This window comes from Anopheles bellator, chromosome 2 (assembly GCF_943735745.2).
Source record: "Anopheles bellator chromosome 2, idAnoBellAS_SP24_06.2, whole genome shotgun sequence".
In the NCBI taxonomy this organism is placed as follows: Eukaryota; Metazoa; Arthropoda; class Insecta; order Diptera; family Culicidae; genus Anopheles; species Anopheles bellator.
This window is the reverse complement of record NC_071286.1, coordinates 52,024,096-52,042,934: the sequence shown is the minus strand read 5'-3', so window position 1 is coordinate 52,042,934 and position 18,839 is coordinate 52,024,096. Positions and strand designations below refer to the sequence as shown.

Here is an 18,839-nt window from a genome sequence, read left to right as displayed (position 1 = left end):
CTTTAGCGGGGAAAGTCGGTCGACACAGTTACACCTCCGAAGGCACCGATGATCTCGGAAACGATCCACCACCGTCGAGGAGCACGATCGAATTGAGTGAACCGACCAAATCTTGCCCAACCAACGGTTGAACGGGGTCGACCCCAGCCAGCCAGCCCAGTACCGTCAGCCTTATGTACTCGGGGCGATCGGCTCGGCTCTGCACATGGCTGTGTGTGTGTCGGCAGCATGACTCAGCCTATGTGCTTATCATGGGCGACGGTGACGAAGACGTAGGCCTGTGCGCGCGCATCCGGCCCGGCCCGGCCCGGCCCGGCCCGGCGATCGTACGGTGGGCGTACGAAAAAGGCAGTGGGTGAATTTTCTCGCACGCTCCCAAGGATTAGGTAAGAGCAAAGGTATGTGCGACCTGTGCGTGTTCTATTTACGTAACCGAGCCAAAGGGGGCCAACCGCCGCCGTCGGCGGTGATCGGCGGGGGTGATGCACGAGGTCATCCGCCACGAAGAGGGGCGCCACTGGGGCCCACGATCCTGCGCAAAAAGTGTTTGCGCGAACCAACCACCGACCGACCGGGCGGGAAGAAGCCGAGACTGGGCCACTAGGGGGAAGTTGGGGTCTCGCTCGCAACGCGCATGTCCCGAAGGGAAAACGGGAACGTTCCCGCTTATGCTACTATTTTAGGAAGTCGACTTCAGGAAAATCGCTATCTCGGCTCGGCCTCGGCTGGATGATGCGATCGCCCCAGAGCATTAGCCAGCCGGCATACTTCTGCCACACTTCCATTCCAAACACTGCTAGGGGCTTGCAAACAAATAGCGCAGGGAGTTAGGATGCGCTCGGCCTTCGGCCCGTTGCCACTAACTCGAGAACCAGGGTTACGTAATATCGACACGGATTCGGTCATAAGAGTTCCATTTTGCATTTTTTTTGCTGACAGTGACAAGGTACAGGCCTGCCCCATGCAACGTCAGGATCTGTGCAAGCCCTATCCTTATCACTGTGTATCGCCCGATCGGTGTATCCTGGTGCGCCGGGCTCGAATCACAAATTTGCGTATCCAAAAGCACTGAGGGGGCCACTTTGTAAATGTCCTTCAACATCACTTTGATCACTTGCAGGTTTTTCAAGTCCACTACTCTCTCGCTGAGTTTGCGGTATTCCCCATATCCAGTGCCGACCGTGGTGTCGAGTGGCTGGCTCCCAGCTGCCAGCTGTCTCCGGGAATCAATCAATCCAGTGGCTGTTTCGGTGGGGCCGTTCCACTGCATCGGCTTGTCGCGCGATGTCGCAGGAGCAGGATCGATGGTGATGGTGAGACGCACACGCGACATGATGGCACAGGCACAAACTTCCCAGCTCCGTCCCGTATATCCCTCCCGGGGAACTAGGATCCCTTGCATGTGAAAGATCCTTTCCTACATACACACAAACGCACACACACTCGCATTCGCTCGCTCAGGCTCACACAGGATCCCGCTGCCCCCCAAAAAAAAACACACGGCCCCCGGGTGCGGAATCCGGGGTGCAGCTCTGGTTAGAGAACAAAAATGGTGGATGTGTTATCACTTACGCGTTCGAAAGCCGTTCTAAGCCGAAATTGGGGGGAAGTTGCTTTTTATACGGCGCAATTCATTCGCGTGCCCCGAGTGCCTGGGATTCGCGTCCCGCACGCGCCCGCCAGTCGCGTCCCGCGACCAACCGCGTCCAACCACGTTAGCGAAAGATCCTCACGCGTGTGTGCGTGTGTCGTGTAGAGGTGGAATTAGGGGTGGGCCCTCACGAATACCATCATATCACGGGACGGGTACATAAGGCGCGCGCGGTGCTCTGCCGAAAAACACGAGGCCTATTTGGTCGTCGGAACCGGTGCGGCTAGCGCAAATGCGCACGCAGCATTAGCCGAGCCGAGTTTTCTTCATCTTTTCCCTACCGTTTCTCTCGCGCGATCCGATTAATCGATCGCACCATACGCACACCAGCGCATGTCTCTCTATATATTTGGATCTCGGCTCGGAGCAGCCCGTGCCTCCGCTGGGCGAACGACATCGATCGTAAGATCGTAAGGATACCGAGCGGCGGTGTGATCATCATGAATATTGAGCCGCCTGGCTGCGCCCGCAGGCAAACAGAGCTTCCGCAGGCACATCGACGGGGGTTGATCGGCCAGCCGGCCGGCCGGCTGGCTGGCAGGCTGGCATCGGAGAAAGCACACAACTTGAGTTGGCTTTTGGCGCAAGGGGTAGTCACTGTTGTTCCCCTAGCGTGTGCTGACGTACGGCCGAATTGTTGTTGTCGTTAGGATATCCCTTTTTCTGGGTGGCTCTTCTGGTCCTTCCGGCCGGATCCTAAAATATTGGAGCTTCAGTTCCTGTTTCCATCGGTAAGATATTTCGCTACCGGCCAAACATTTTTCGGTTCCTTTTTTCTCGCCTTGACCATAGTAAAGTAGATCACCGCGATCACCACAGGAACGTGAAAAGCCCATCTATACCAGAGGCGGTTGAAAGGTATTTGGCAAGGAATGAGTTCTCTGTTGACCAGCACACCAGACACACACCGGGCGACCAGAACTGTGATATCGTGATATCGGCTATTTATAACGTCAAACAAAACCGAAACAAAACACTACCATAAGCAGATGTGTGTGATCGATTGCGTGTCCGTATGCACACCTGCGGCCCATGGTGAGATGTCTGCAAGAAGGAAGAAGAAACCGAATTAGTAAACACGTGTCGAGATAGGCTTCGGGGATGCCACGCGGCTCACGATGGCTCAGAACCGACGGACCAGCCTCGCTTCCGATCGTCACCCATTGACCGGAGCCACCGGCTTAAGATATTTTGGGATAAGGATTGTTTCCTCTGCAGCACAACCGTCGAGCAAGTGGTTGGTAACCGAACCCGCAAGCCCCGACCGGATGCGCCATTTACCGATATTAATGCCGCGTCGTTTCGGCAAAAATGGCAATTGATGCTTCCTAAACCTAATCATTTCGCTCATACGATGACTGCCTCAAGCCACGCGTGGGGACAATGTTCATATGGTCCGCTCTGATACAAGTGATTTAAGGCTGAAAATAACCATTCCACAACCAACCGGCAAGACAGTTCGTTGAATGTACTACTGTCACCCTTGGCTACTGGTACTGTGTAGCGTGAATTTGGGTTAGATTCGACCGAAATAGATAAAACAAAAACGAGTCAGTTCAAACGAGAGAGAGAGACTCGAGTTCTCTCGATTGGGGGAGCGTTCGCGAACGAAACGGTATCAATCAATCCTTTTAATGACGCATAAAGTACGCGAACCGGTTGATGGATCATTTGAGCCTAATCACCCAAGGAAGAGCGCCCGATTGCGCGTGGCATGCAATTCGGAATCTCTCGACATGCTGACATCAAACCGAATGGAGGCTCCTGGTGGCTGATGTTTCGATGGAGACGCCTGGTACCTTTCGCTGCTGTCCAGCGAGTGAATGGATTAGCAAAGTGAAATCCAAGTATTATTTATCCTGTGAGCTATTCATGGAACTAAAAATATACGAATTGATTAAAGCAAGATTGTTTCGTTGTTTGTTCAATAGAATAGGGTAGGAACGAATGAACTGTAGCTCTCTGTATAAGTTTTCTAAAAGGCTTGTATAGCATCGGTCCGTGAGCAGCATAGGAGCTTCACCGGTCAGATCATTGTGCTCTGTGCCGTATGCGTACAGATGCGGCGAAAAAGAGCCACTACAATACCGAGACACAGAGGCGAGTGGAGCTAAAATTATCGCATTCTTGACCGCTTTTAGCGCGTTCGGTTCACGATCGGGTGGCTACCGTGGTGGGCAGCGCGCTCACACTGTTCGCCCGTTGGCTGGTGGAGCAATTAAATTTACAATCCGAAAACAAACGGCGGCTCACGCCGAGCATTCCATTCGCACACACTCTCGCGCGCAAACCACAAACGCCCCCGAAACGGGATAGGGAGGATTGAGAGAAAAACAAAGCTTGCCAACATCCGGCTGAACGATCCGGCTTCGCCTTTCGGCCAGGCCAGGCCAGGATCGGCCAGGCCGACCAAACGTCATCGACGCCACCGTTAGACACCGAGCGCGAACGCAGCCCTGTGTGAACTCGCCGACCGCAAACGGCCCGCCAGGATTGACACATGCGCCCTCTGCGCACCAACGACGGCCACGAAGTCGGGACGGGCCTTTTGCGGCGCTCGCGACACATTCGCGACACACTGCGCGCCGTAAACCGCTCCGACTCCGCCGTCAGCAGTAGTCCGGACTGTCAAACACGCTCAATGGGCTAGATGATGCGTTCGGGGAGTCCTATTTTTACCGAACCACCGATCAGGGCCGGACACAGGGCGTTCTGACGGTTTCACGCGCTCGCTCGATCGCCCCGAAGGTGTTCGCCAGGCGGTCGTCAGTGGTCGTCGTACGCTAAAAATATGCAAAACCAAAATCCGAAATAACAGAAATATGCCTCTCTTCGCGGTCCTGCACATGTCAGCATATGCACCGCACGCCGAACGCCATTTGGCCTCATCTGAGGGCGGCGCAGATGGTTTGCGCGGCCTGTGAACAATCTCTGAATCCCGGCTGCGACGGGGACGGGCAACGTAAATCATTGCGGGTGTCGATGGTTTTCCTAATCTCCGTCCGCTAAGCTCTGAGTATTGGCTTCTGAGATTTATCCAATTAACTCGCCCTCACTATCGCTTACTTCCAACGGGTTCGTTCCTCGAGCGGTTGCATGCTGGAATTTACGAACCTCGGTGTAGACGTTTACCATTGCCACTTGCCGGATGGGTTAACGTTCCATTTGGTGATCCTATGTTTACTGAACTCCATCTCGAATGGTTTATTTACATTCGAAACAAGCGATACGTCTACGTGTCCTACTTTATGTATTACTCGCTCCGGTTGGCCCGTAAGTAACTGGAAGGTCATGTTTTTTCCTAATGTTGTCAATCGGGAACAGAAAAAATTAGAGAGGTATTCTGAAAAAATTGGATTTGAGTGGTTAATACGGAACTAAATAAACAATCTAATGAAGGAGATGCTCTGTGAAATAGAGTGAAACAAAAGCTTAAACGCTTCAACGAACGTCGCAAGAATATTACACCAGATTCGTAGAAACTTTGTTTGCTCTAGCGATTATGAGCAGAATACAGCTGCAACATTTTTGCTAACCCAAACACATAACTCGAACTTTCAACGTACAGCGGGCAATCTGTATGAGACTTCAACTCTTCGCGTAATGCGAAAATTGCCGTGTTTATTTTTTGCCGCACAGGACTTAGGGCAGCCAGTCGAACTGCCGTGCAAACCTCCCTTCATTTTGGGGGCCTTCTGCCGATGACCTCGGTCTACGGTTTGCGGTTATGCGTGTAAGGTATGACACACGACGAGTGGTTGTTTCCCTGCAGGCAGCATCCGAAACCTTCACCGAACCAAAAATAGCTGCCGGCACCGTCCGATCGCACTGAGTGACGTACTATGAATACATTCGGTTACGCGGTGTTTCCGAGAAAGGTCCCGCATAATGAAAGTTCTTCGATCGCAATGATCGATGCATGAAATCTTGACAATAGACTTTCATTTACCATTCCTCTACAGTGTGGGACAATGCAACTAGTTTTGGCAATACATTAGGGTACTTTTTCATGTTTAAGTAAAATATTCATAAATATAGCATTAGCATACGTTAGCTAATAAGCTTTACATGCTTTACACCCCTGACCCATTTCGTTCATTCCATCATGCTAACTGTTTTATTTATTTATCAGTTCCGGTTACCTACTTCTGTCCTCGTATCGGCAGATGAGATTAATCGCGCTATTAGTTTCACGCTATACCAGTAAGTGGTGAACCAGCCTACCCGGTGACTCTGTTTATGAAATAAATAAATGAATAAGTAAATGAGTCAATAAACAAATACTGGGATCAGTCCAATTAACTGCTTCAAACAAAGGTTGAGAAATGTTGACAATCAATATTCAATTATAGATGTTGGTTCATTAGTTCAAATTACCAATACAATAAAAAAATAAAACTAAACTAAATAAATACTATCACCAGTCCCAGTATCTTAGCCCATTTTCTTTTGTCTTTTTTACCTCTTATATGAGGCTGCCATTATTTTCACGTTATCACTCCGAAGACCGAAAGCCACATTTTGTTGAATTCACCATACTCTGTTATTATTTAATATCCCATAATGCATCCCTATATCGGAATTCATTGTTCTGCTGTTGCGTTTGTGCCTCACCTACATCTGAAACATCTGAGTGCATGATGAACCCACCGGCTCACCGGTTGGCACCTGTGAGTCACGAGGTGTTCTCAGCCAAAAAACTCTACGATGAATGAAACGAAGGAGGGACGGGATGGCAACATCCTTACAACTAATAAAACAGGTGGGACAGACAAATTAAGACGGCAGTGGCCAAGAAAAATGAATCCAAAAGATGGGTATCGAGAAGTGAGCTTGTGGTGACAACATCATTTGATGTTAGTATCGAAACGACGGCATAAGAAAATCATCCGGTCACGTGCGGTCATGAGTTTTGTTATGCAGAAACTCAATGAAACACACGTGGTTTTAACCTGTTCTACAAGAGACAGGTTACGCTGCGAAAAGGTCATGTCAAGACCAAAGTTCAACATCAATAAGTTCCTCTAATGGGCAGCTCGTTTGAGGTATAGGACCATATCATGTGACTTGCTTGTTAGAAGATGCTGTAAAATGAATTCTTCTGTTAGTTTTATGAGACGAACGATCGAATGGGTTTTCGGATTGTTTACAATATTTCATAGTTCAACATAATTTCATAAAACTGTCATAGCTCTTATCATCTGTGTAAATCTTGTTCTTTAAAGCGCTATAATTACACATCATTGCTGATTAAGTATTTTATATTATTATAGAAGAATCATTTCTATTTAAGAATACGCAAAAGCCTTAGAATACTGATAATAAAAATCGTAAGCGATGCGTGAAACAGGATGGAAATATTGCTTTCCTATCGATATTTTATGGCACATTTTGTAACATACGCCTGTGCCATTGTATTGACGAGTCGGTGCTGTAATATTATATTATAAACTTTGTCCGCTACCGTTTTGCAACGTTGGCTATCTGGCGAAAAAAGACAATCAAAAAGCAGATTGCAATTCCGTAATGGCCGTTAATGTCCTTGCTTCACGGGCCAGTAGCGGTGCAGCTATACGCAACCGTTGCGTGAAACTGTTTATGGTTATCAAGATTTATTGATTTAAAAATTTTAAATAATTATTACGAACACACAAACACACTGAAAAGAAGTCGGTTCGCCCAAGGAACAGCTCTATGTTTACAGCTGCTGGCAGATTGGATGAACAGAAATGTTCGGCGCGTTACGGCCCAAACTGCCATCTTCCAACCGTGACCCTGATGTTCAGTGGATATTTTGAGGCATTCTAGGGGGACCTACCAAATTAACCAAACACACAGGGCCCACAGCAACCAACACAAAGCAAGCGCCGTTGAGAAAGCGAATCTTGGCGCCGGTGTTTGAGAAACCATAGAGGCGGACGCAACAACCTCAGCGCCGGTTTTGAGAAGAAAAATTTTAAAAATAATTAACAGAATAACTCTAGATAGAACGCCATATTGTGTAGAGAGGATTCCATCGGTCCCCGACGGGTGTCACCAATGGACTCACGGCACATTGAGGTGTTGCGAAGTGTTACGTAACGCAATTCTTTGGTGGAAAACGATAGGCGGAACACAGTCGATTGCTGTTTTATTTTTTACTGGCCATTCTGTTTCTTTAGCGAGTAAGTCATCAAATACGAACATCAAACAATTTCAAGCTTTACAGCGTTACAAACCAAACAAACACTAATTTGTCGTTAGCGAAGGTGTTGAGTGCATAATTTTCGCTAACCAAATAAAACTATCTTCCTCAACGGAACTGACCGCTGTTTACCGTTGCCTAAAAACATCCTATCTGGTCTTTTTCGCGAAAACCTGTTTATTAATATTTTAACAAGAATATAACATTACTATTGCGTGGAATTAAATCATTAAACACTGTCTTTGATACTGTACTGTATTACATACTGTAGAAATATGTTAAATATGTAAAAACAAAGTTGATTACATAGATCTACTGTTTTTGAGCCGGCCTACATTAACTTCATTTAATGAAAAGGAAGTTTACGTTTGGTGCAATTTAAATGGTTCACAGATGTAGACTAGATATTTAACAGACAGCATATCTCGGATAAAGTCGTCCCAATTTTGCTACATAATTGACTCTAGTTTGAATTGAACAATGATGGCAATCAATGTTTGAATTGACACAATGAATTGTTGGTGAAACGGATTTACTGGTATAGATGTTTTCAACTTCACAGCAATCATGCATTTCGGACCACTTAAGATCCAATGATGATGATTGATGATTGAAGATAAATATGACCCGTTACTGGTTCTTTGACGAACGTGTAATAATTTCCCATCATTTCTTGACTTTAATCTATCCCTTCATCAGTTTCGTGATGTTTTTGTTTTCATGTACTCTTAGTAACTGTTTCATCCATGTTACTGTTTCTTGAATTCGTCTAGTCAAAACACCGGTTACTAATTTCTGCTTTCATTTCGCCGGATGTTTTTAGTGTTGATGTTAGTTCTAGTTCTAAGTTAAGTTAAATTGTCAATTAGGATACGTTGCTCCTTGTCTAGTTCTTGTAATAATAAATAAACTGGTTCTGTTGACAGCTGCATAATTAGGGCACTTAAACCATTGTATCGTAGTATGTTAAGTAACTAATTAAACTTATTCTTACTGGTAACAATATGATTGCTTCTACTTAAGATGCTTTATATTTCTAAACCAACTTATACTATAATTATTACTATATTTGCGTATCTTTCTATAACTTGATACAAACATACTGACTAAATACGGTAGAAGTTAACCCATAATGACATAAACACTTAAGCATAACACTTAAGCTTAACACTTAAAACACTTAAGACAAAGGATTCGTTGCAGAAAAACACAAAAAGGTAACGTTTTCAATATGGGTAACTTATTTACCGCATTTCACAGAAACGCATGTAAACCAAACAAAATGCCTGCTAGAAGGGTAACAGTTATTTTCTTCTTCAGACGTAACATGAAAACAACAACCGATTGTTGGTAAGACGGTCCAAAAATGTGCGGCCACTCTATTTGTACACTTTTGGTCGCACTTTTGGCACAAAACATAAATCAACAATCTAGCATGAAAGCGATCGGCCAGATTGGTCGCGTGATTACGACCGCTTATTTGGCAGCTGATCCGCGCATTGTCAAGCGCTGACTAGGCAACCGACACAGGGACATCCGATGCACGCCGCGGTGCGTTTCGTTGCGCTCGCGGCGCACCACTCATCTTCAGTCTGCATTTATTTTCAACGGCCCTCGGACGACGATGTCGGTGAACCTGATGAGTGATCGTGGTGCTGATCATCGCTAGTAATCCGTGCTTTGAATAGCGGCAATGATTTCTTCAATACTCAGCAATCTTACCACCGATCACCTTACCTAAATCAATCAAAATCTTATCGAGCATCTGCTAAGTGTGTGCCTTGTTAGTTGGTAATGTGGACAAAAGGAGTTCAGTAAGCAGAATGGTCAAAACACCAAGATGGAATGACTACTGCGTGCCTCGGTAGGGCAACAACGTTGAGGCAGTTGGTCGAGTACGTTTTGATGCGGGAATATGTTACACCGTTCCGCGAGGCGAGGAAATATTATTTTATAACGAAAATAGAACCTCCCTTTGGAAAACAGCTCCCACCCACATCAATTAAAGCAGTGGAATGTCGGCGGTTCCATTTTCGTGCAATATCATCTTCCACCAACGTCAGGGGGCGATCGTCTTTCCAGCTGGCACCGACACTAGCCGAACACACCGACATCCCATGGCGGCTGGATGCGCCATGCTGGACGTTAAATGTTTTCTTCGGGCGAACCAATGTCCACTACGCTGCAAAGATCGTGTTTTCTTGGTGCACTCTGCCAAACCCACTTATGAAAGATTGTCATGAGTTATATCAGGTTGCACTGGTTTAAGCGTTGTGAATGGATTGCTGTTCCTTTGCACATCATATAGTTGCCACGGACCGCATGGTCTTCTAGACGCTGTTTTCCTACGGCGGCTGGGACTTGGAGCGAACCTCTTCACGGGGGGCTGCAAAATGTGGTGAAAAAGCAAAACATCATCATCCCAACCAACCCTCGAAAGGACCCCGTCGGGTCGGGCCGAAGGCGATGTGCACGCTACAAAAATAGTTCGGTTGCGCTAAAATTAGTGTCATCTACGATCTGACTACTAAACCTGAACTATGGCTCAACCGCTCGGCGCTGAGCAGCGGCCCATAATATAAACGTCACCGACATGAACCGATCGCACGGCTCGACTTGCGAAGTAAACATGCTTTTTTTTGTACCGAACTGAACAGACGGCTGCCAAAGACTGTACGCCGAAATCCAGCCCGAAAATCTGCTGCTGGCCATCACACAGTGAGACATATGGAGAACAGGCCCGACGAACGACTGGCTTGAGCACATTTTGCACGACAGGCACCCCGCAGCCTCTAGCGGCTATGTGTGAGACTCGAAAGAAATTAATGCAAATGTCATTTTTCGTACTGATTACGGCCAGATGAGCAACCGAGTGGAACGTTCCTACAAGAGAGTGAACAGGGGCGGTGCTGTTGGCTCAGTCGATGATTTATCGCGTAAGGAACGACGGTTAACACAGGCCGCGGTACTTGCGTTTCATCCGCATGATTCAGAATGTACCAAACTTATATTAAATCCTGAACACACACATATGCAGCAGAACGTGATGTGTTTTAGAGTTAACAAGTCGAACTGCGACAAATCAATAGAAGGGGTTTTTGTTGACATTAAACTTTATGCTGAAATTATGCTTTATATTTGCCAATGACGGTAGAGCAAGTTCGCAAGTTTAATTGCATTTGGCATCTGAAGACAACAATGTGTCGCTCGTTTCAAAATTAGCGACGAAAATTGAGTACTTAAAAATGAGTCTTATTCACATGTTAAAAAGCGATTAACCCTTATGTGCGCGACCCATCACATTTTTGTGTGTAATTTTTCAAAATTTCAGTTTTCTTGCTTTAGCCTCCGCGTCATGGAAACTATAATCTTTACGAAAACATTGACATTGTTGTAGTTCCTTGTTGTTTCCGAAAAAGGAACTCGAAGTACGGATAGTCCCACTGTGTACCCAGAGACGGGTAAACAATAGAAAAAGAACTTTTAATCACCAGTAAATCAAATTTGATGTTAATAAATGTTTCATTAGGACTATTCCTTATTAGTGAATGTTATTTTAGTTTCTCACCGTACACAGCCTTTCGTACACCTTTCAATAATAACGTAATGACCTATGAGAGGTAACTATTTTTAGGCCACAACTATGTATGGAGTTGGGAGTGAATCGATTTATAATTATTTTGCATGCATTTTATCCCTTCACACATCGACGTCGGAAAACGTCTGTTGGACACATAAGGGTTAAAACCATTTTGTGAGAGTAATACTTTGTCCCTATTTACTGTTAATTGAATTAAAATAATGGTTGGTGTTGTTGGTGCCAAGAGATAAAGCAAGCGGCATTTTACATCGCCACATTTTTACTAAACATTTACTTATTTTTCTACAGTTTTTCAAGTAGTTTCTCAGCAGAGACAGAACCAGAAGCTCCTGGGGTTGGAGCCTCAATGTCAGTTGGCTTCTGCTGCGAATTGCCGCGAATGGAAGACGTTCCGTCGGCACTATGCTCCCAGAAAGGAATTTAGTGGCATAAACCTAACCAATGCTAGTGGTGCTTGTGGTTAATTCTACGTTTGAAATGTTAATCTTCGATTACTGGCGATTGTTAAACGGAATGTAAAAAAAAAACTAGCACTACGACAAAGCATACCGCAAAGATCAATAGACAATCGAAAAAAATGGAAGTACAGGTCAAACATAACAGTTTCCAAAATGTGATAGGACATATTGAAAACAATTTTTGTTCTTCAAGTGCAATATAATGCTTTCTTTTAATGTTGTCCCAAGACATAGTTCATTTCCCTTTCCGCATAGCTCATTTTCCCATTCGCAGTATACAACTCTGTTCTACGCTTTCGAGTATCCTGGTATACTATGTTTTCTTAAATGTGTGAAACTACTATGAGATAGTAGTTTAGTAACTACTTAACTAAAACGAGATTTCCTAATGATTGTATCTCCACTACAGAAGAACTCAAGAATTCGGGTCTGTTTCTCTATTACAATTTTGAAAACATATTAACAAAATATTTGCTCACTAATTAACTTGCTTCTTCTTGTGCATAACACTTAACTCCTTATTTTATACATTTTAAGCTCATACACTTGCTCTTTTTATGGAAACAAGTAAATTGTTTTGACGTGATTTAACATTTTATGGTATTCTAAGATAACAAATAAATTAAAGAATAAAGAACTAACTTCAAATTAATGTGTTTTTTCCTGACTTTGAGGCTAAGGTTTATTTAATACGGTGAGTGAATCAAACAAGTTCGAAAAGAATGCAATAGATATAATCGTTCTAGTTCTATAATCTATAATCAATATATAAACGTTCTATAATCAATATAATATAACAAATAATACAGTGTAACTAACGTGCCGTCTGAATTTATGCATTCAAACAGTTCATAGTTTCAGACAGTTCAGACAGTTCCTTTAAATAAAAAAAAATTAAATAAAATAAATAAATAAAATGAATAAGTTCTACTTCTACACAATATATTTCGTAGAAAACATTGCTAATAAATAGATGTATGTGCACCTTTGAAAAATAAACCAGAAACTGGCTGAACTGAAATTAATGACAGTTGAGGAAAGTGCTTTCAACGGCCGTCCTTGGAAAAGAAAATTTTAGCTCAACATATTTTTCACGTAGACAACAAAGCCTTTTATTTGTTGTTCATTCGTTTCTTATATGTGCTATGCGTCCTTTTTTTAATCTTAGAAGAACGGACCGGGCCGTATTTATTGGATTTACTAAATAGTTAACTTAATTCAAGTTAACAAGATTATCTTTATCAATATGTGGCATTTCCTCCACTTCATCCACTTCTTATCCCGGACTAACTCGGATTGTTATGTGTTCTTCACTATTATCTAAATTACCCTGCAAACAATCGAAAAGGAAATATTGTTAACGGGACATTATAAGAAATACATCTAATTTACTCAAAGCCATCGAGGAGATTTTATCATTTCAACACATTTTAGTATATCGCTGTACATTGTACAGTGCATGTGTAAACGTAAATTACTAAATCAGTTGCAGATGCATTTTTATTGTTTTCTACTTGCTCTGCTCGTTTATGGACCATGACATCGTTTTCCGAAAAGTAGGTAGCGCCAGCAGAGCCGTAACTAAGCCAACCGTGGTCATACCTTCAGGTTTCGTGATGAATGATCTATTTTTACAGTGCTCCCAGTGTCTTCCACCCGCGGTACGGACATATTAGACGACGAATGCGATGCCTACACTACACTCCGTTCCGTCACTAGCCGTAGGTGTAATCAGGTGCGATGGCCAGTGGTAAAGTTGATGGACCGATTTTTTATGCCTTTCTCGCCTCTCTCTAAGAGAGCGGTGTCTACGTCATCTTTCCAATTTCCGCCCATGCTCACGCTATTGGCCGGTCCATATTCGGCAAGGAATGTGAAATGGTCGTATTTATAATCAGTTTTTGTTGTTCGCCCTTCACACGTTGGTGTTCCCTGCTCGACCGGGAGCCGTTCTGCGCACAATGGGAAACAAGAGCAATCGACAAACAAAAGTCTCCACAGAATGTTTATAAGATACGGATACTGGCTCACGCATATTATGACTATTTCATTACTAGGTTTGAATTGCTTCGATTGTTAATGAGCCAAACTATTCGAAAATTATGTGCGTCTAGATCCAGCAGAACTTGTCCGATCGACATTACTTAAAAGAAGTAGATTCAAAGATGGCGAAGGCACCATCACCATCACCATTTTGAAGTAATACTTTCGCTTCCTACACATATAACCCAATATAATGAGTATGCAACGCAAGTAAATTGCTAAGCATCCCAGAAATTTTCAAACATATTTTTGGTTGCTCTTTCCTCCGGAAGTGCCCCATTGTTGCTCAATTGGCGCTAGCGGCCTCGTTTCATTCCCACCAACCAAATTCTTCGCGTTTGACTGACGGTGACCAAATTAACGAACGATTCGCGCTCGGCTCACAAGATTCTCTTGTGGTAGAGGTGAAACTTTTCCACGACAACACTCTCCCTTTCTCATGGGTGAACCCAATGGGCCATGTTGCAGCGGTCAGCAAGGTGGTAGGAAAGTGGAAAGGGGCTCACCGTGAACGACTCTTTGACGAGCGATGACCATGAACGATTCATTCAGGAAAAGAGGCGATGTTTTCTTCTAGCTTCCTCTACATTCTTCGTTGTGAGCTACGGACTAATACTGAAAACCAAATATCACTGCTGCCTAAAGCATCCCAAACTCAGCGAGCTAGGCGAGATAGACCAACAAACGGAAATCAAATCTAAGCAAACTCGGTAGGTTGGTGGGGAGTGAAACGAAAGGAAAATTTAAAAATAGAACATGAACTGCATGCAACATGGCGCGGAACGATAGTTTCCCGGGAATCGAGCAGGGAATATTTGGTTGATTATCAAAGGAATGTAACTAAGGTTCGCAGTTTTTTACCGTAAACGAAGTAAGAAGACTAGAATTAGAGGTCAACAAAATAAAAGCAGCATTATCAATTGCTTTTTAAAACATTTACTTGCATCACCTGTTCTCACATACACTCTGCAGTCACGAAAGATAAGATGAGTTCAAGATGAGATACTTCAAGAGCCATCTACTGAACAAGTTTGGCGAAAGCTCAGAAAGCTTGTAAAATCTCGTTTTATTACCAAAGTTTTTTTCGCAATCCTCTATTCTAAAGTTAACGTTTATTTAAAAAAAACCGAGAGTGAAGACGTACAAAGTAATTTCAAGAAACGAATAAAATGGTAAAACCATAGAAATTCTATGATGGATCCATGTTTCAATGTAAAGCGAACAAAGTTTTTTGGATACCTCTACAAAGTCAGCTAACTCACGTTACTTCACTTTTCGTTCTTTCATAACGATTTAGTTAGTTTTTTCTATGTTTTCTGGTGTAAGCACCTCATTTAGACGTGGCCACTGCGTTCTGCATCAGCGGTAGAAACGACCACGTTTGAAGTCAGCCAATCAAACGTTTTATTGTTGTTTCTGATGAAGCAGAGCTTTTACAACACTTTTCAAGCCATTGCTTCGCTTGAACGGTATTTTTCCGATTGAAAAGTATTATAAAATTAAAACACGAAATTGTTTTGGATCCATTTTTGAACATAAACAACGTAGTTTCACTGTTGGCACAATAACTCAGAAACATATGAATAGAATATCATAAAATGTTAACAATTTTCCTTTGAAGGTTAGTGTTAATTAAAAGAGCAACTGAAAAGAGCTATTGGTTAAAAAAGGTATTGCGATAAATATTAAACAGCAAGAACACAGGAAAAGCATTACATCAGCGTTAAAGACAGGAAATTCGAACAAAGTCCTTATCTGCGGTATATGCCAATAAACCGGAGGGGGTATGGATCATCAGACATCATTTTCCCACGCTTCGCACTGCGCAGTCGATGCTGATAGCCGCATTCCGTGCCTATTGCGTCCGGTTCCATAATTTACAGCTTTTCCTCCAGGCTCGATAAAGCATTCTACACACTACGCTTAACTGATAGGCCTTGATTTATGTCCATGACTTGTATGCTTTCGAGCTCAGGGCCCGTTGCCATTAAATTCGCTATCCAACTGTTGGTATCGCCCCCAGTGTATCAAAATCGGCCCACTGTCCCAGTCAGGACATCATTCGTTCGGCAAGTGTCGTGTATCGTGGATAATGCTCGAGAGTCGTCACCATGATCGTTCGAAAGTACTGCGTTCTACCCTGGCATAGTGCTCCACAATGATGGCCAGCATAGCTAAAGTGAGGAACAAATTGTTGGACTCACTCTACGTGTTGTGTCAGGAACCGAAGCGTCTGGTCCGCGGGATTGTGCTGTTCGTCTGCAGCATCGTGGTGGTGTATCAGCTGACCGATTGCTTCCGGAAGCTCTTCAGCCCACCCATTTCGACCCATTCGCGGTTCGACCTGAACGACACCATGCTGTACCCGTCGATCACCTTCTGCCGCGAGCCAGCATACAAGGCGGATGTGATGGCCAAGTACAATCTGGCCATGCACCCTAAGTACACCAGCGGGTTCGACAACTTTCCGTTCAACGAGACTTCGCTCGAAGAGCTATTTAGTGAGGCCACGTACAACCACAGCGAGTTCTTCCTCCAGCACGGTCTGAACGGTGGAACCGACAGTGTGTAGTAGACACTCGGAATTCTCTCCTTATTGCCGTACGATACACTTTTGGGTTCCTCTCTCTGTCTCTCTCTGTGTCTCGTGTTAACAGCAATAGAAGTGGAGGAAAGTCTCCACCTCGACATGGGCCGGTGCTACACCCTGAATCCGCTGATCACTACCAAGCACTCCTGGAAGGACGCAGGCTACTCGATCATGTTACGCCACGACAGCAACATGTCGATTCCAATGACCGTCGGAGAGACGCTTCCCGGTTGGCACATATTTATTCACGAACAGAAAGAAGGATTCGCCGGTAAAGTCTCTCGACACCGATATGGACCAATACTCCCTAAACCGCGTGGCATTACGTTTGGGCGTTTCCCTTCAACTTACAGAAAACCGAATGCAATCGTCCGGTCGCGTGGAATACCTGTTTCTGGAGGTGAACGAGGAAATGGAAATACGCTTGTCAACGCAACACTTCTTCATGCTGGCCAGCTACGAGAACGAATGTGTGGAGTTTTCGCCCATTAGTTCTACAAAGGTCGTCGATACGAATGTGCGGTTCTCACTGTGTTTTCCAGCTGTTCACAGCACTCGTTCTCCATTGCAGTGCGGAGAACTTTGCCACTGGCGCACGGTGGTGGAGTCCGTGGGATGCTCTGGGCCCTGGATGCCGGGACTCGATGTCGCCTATTGCGATAACCCGACCGACACGAAGCAACTCATCAAGATCTACCGCCAGCTGGAAGACTTGGATGGGACGCAATGTGGATGCTTCCAGCCCTGTACCACCACCATCTTCACTGCGTCGGTCATGAACCGCAAAGAGTTTCGGCTCAACATACCGGCGGCCCAACTGTGGGTTTACTACACATCGAAAATGGTGGCGGTACGGGAAGAAGTGGTTTCACTGAGACCGGCACAATTACCCAATCAATGTCACGCGTTGCGATTCCCTGTCGTTTCAGGTGGTGGAAGAGTTCCACGGCTACGATTTCAACCAATTCGTGTCGGACTTGGGAGGGTCTCTCGGCTTTCTGCTCGGACTTTCGGTGCTCGGGCTAATTGGGTTGTTGGAGAAAATCGTGGAAATGGTCTTCATTCGCCGTCTGATCGCCGAGAGACGCAAGAGGCAAGCCGCCAGCGAAGGCAAGAACAGCAAGGGGCAGATTGTTTCCAGTACAACAGAAGACACGAAACCGCCCATTGTTGCCAACGCAATGGCCGTCAGCGTGCCCGGTATGGAAGCCACGTTGAAGCAGTAAACTAGTAAATGGTAGAATTAAGCTCTTAGGTCGGATCTGTGCAATATCTTTCGGTGGATGCGGTGTAAGTGATTAATTAAATATTAGAAATCATCAACGTTGCTGTTCGCGGATCGCGGTAAAAGTGCCTAACATTGTTTTTCTTCAGTGTTCTCACCGCACCCCTTAATGTAATAAATTGTCAAGCGAAATGATAATCGTAGAATAGCCTAGAATAGTTTGAACAATGACGAATATGTTTTCTCTAAAGTTGCGCCAAATATGAACCGTTTCGTTGCATAATTTTTTGCCATTTTAAAGGAATGACTTGGTAAAGGGCGGTCCAAACGCTGCGATCTGCAATGCAATATCGCATGAAGTGACATCTCCGGAGACGTCATAAATGTCACTGCCGCGGGTGGAAATCTGAAGACTTGACATGCAATTTGTGAACAAATTTCAAAACAGGGTCAGTTTGTCGGTTGGACATGTTGGAATCAGCCATGGAAGCAACACTGTGTTGGTTTGCCTTACCATTGTGCTTTTCGGTTAAAAAGCGAAAAAAGAACGTGCGAAGAGGTTACGTCTCCGAAGATGTCACTTCATGCGATATTGCATTGCAGATCGCAGCGTTTGGACCGGCCTTTATACAAGTCTTGGTCCTTATTGGCGAAAAACTCTAGCAATCTATTTTCACAATCTTCTCTTGATCCCAATTTCTTATCACTCAGGAAGTTTACCAATGCGTAAAAACTGTTTATAATCGCTTGGTGCAAGGTTTGGACTATATGGTGGATGCACTAAAACTTCCCAACCAACCAAGACGTGAGTTGTACTGATGGAACACAACATCTCAACTTTTAGCTAATTGTGGCCGTTTCTGGTCAATCGCTATCTTTAAACGTTGAGGTTGAGCTGCCTCACCAGGCTTTCACCACAACTATTTTCGCATTGTTATTATTTTATCGACATTTTCGACAACGGGTCTGCCTGTGAGGTGAGGTGCATCTTTAACATAAAAAAATAGGGGAAACGGATCGACAAAACCAAAATTTGCCTAAAACTAACTGTTAGAGTATCGGCACCATAATCACCATGCACAATTTT

The 18,839-nt window shown here is 44.6% G+C and overlaps 1 protein-coding gene across 1 annotated transcript; it reads left to right on the top strand.

Annotated features, from left to right (window-relative positions):
- The first annotated feature begins 16,098 nt into the window (after positions 1-16,098).
- On the top strand, positions 16,099-17,753 carry LOC131207690 (acid-sensing ion channel 2). Its single transcript, XM_058200317.1, has 5 exons — positions 16,099-16,501; positions 16,595-16,798; positions 16,881-17,029; positions 17,099-17,377; positions 17,457-17,753. The coding sequence occupies exons 1-5, from the start codon at positions 16,099-16,101 to the stop codon at positions 17,751-17,753; spliced, it is 1,332 nt and encodes a 443-aa protein (XP_058056300.1).
- The last annotated feature ends 1,086 nt before the right edge of the window (positions 17,754-18,839 follow it).

Coding starts and splice junctions, on each gene's coding strand:
- LOC131207690 (XM_058200317.1), top strand. CDS start 16,099: ATGGCCAGCATAGCTAAAGTGAGGAACAAATTGTTGGACTCACTCTAC. Junction 16,799..16,880: donor ACAGAAAGAAGGATTCGCCG/GTAAAGTCTCTC, acceptor TTCAACTTACAG/AAAACCGAATGCAATCGTCC. Junction 17,030..17,098: donor CGCCCATTAGTTCTACAAAG/GTCGTCGATACG, acceptor TCTCCATTGCAG/TGCGGAGAACTTTGCCACTG.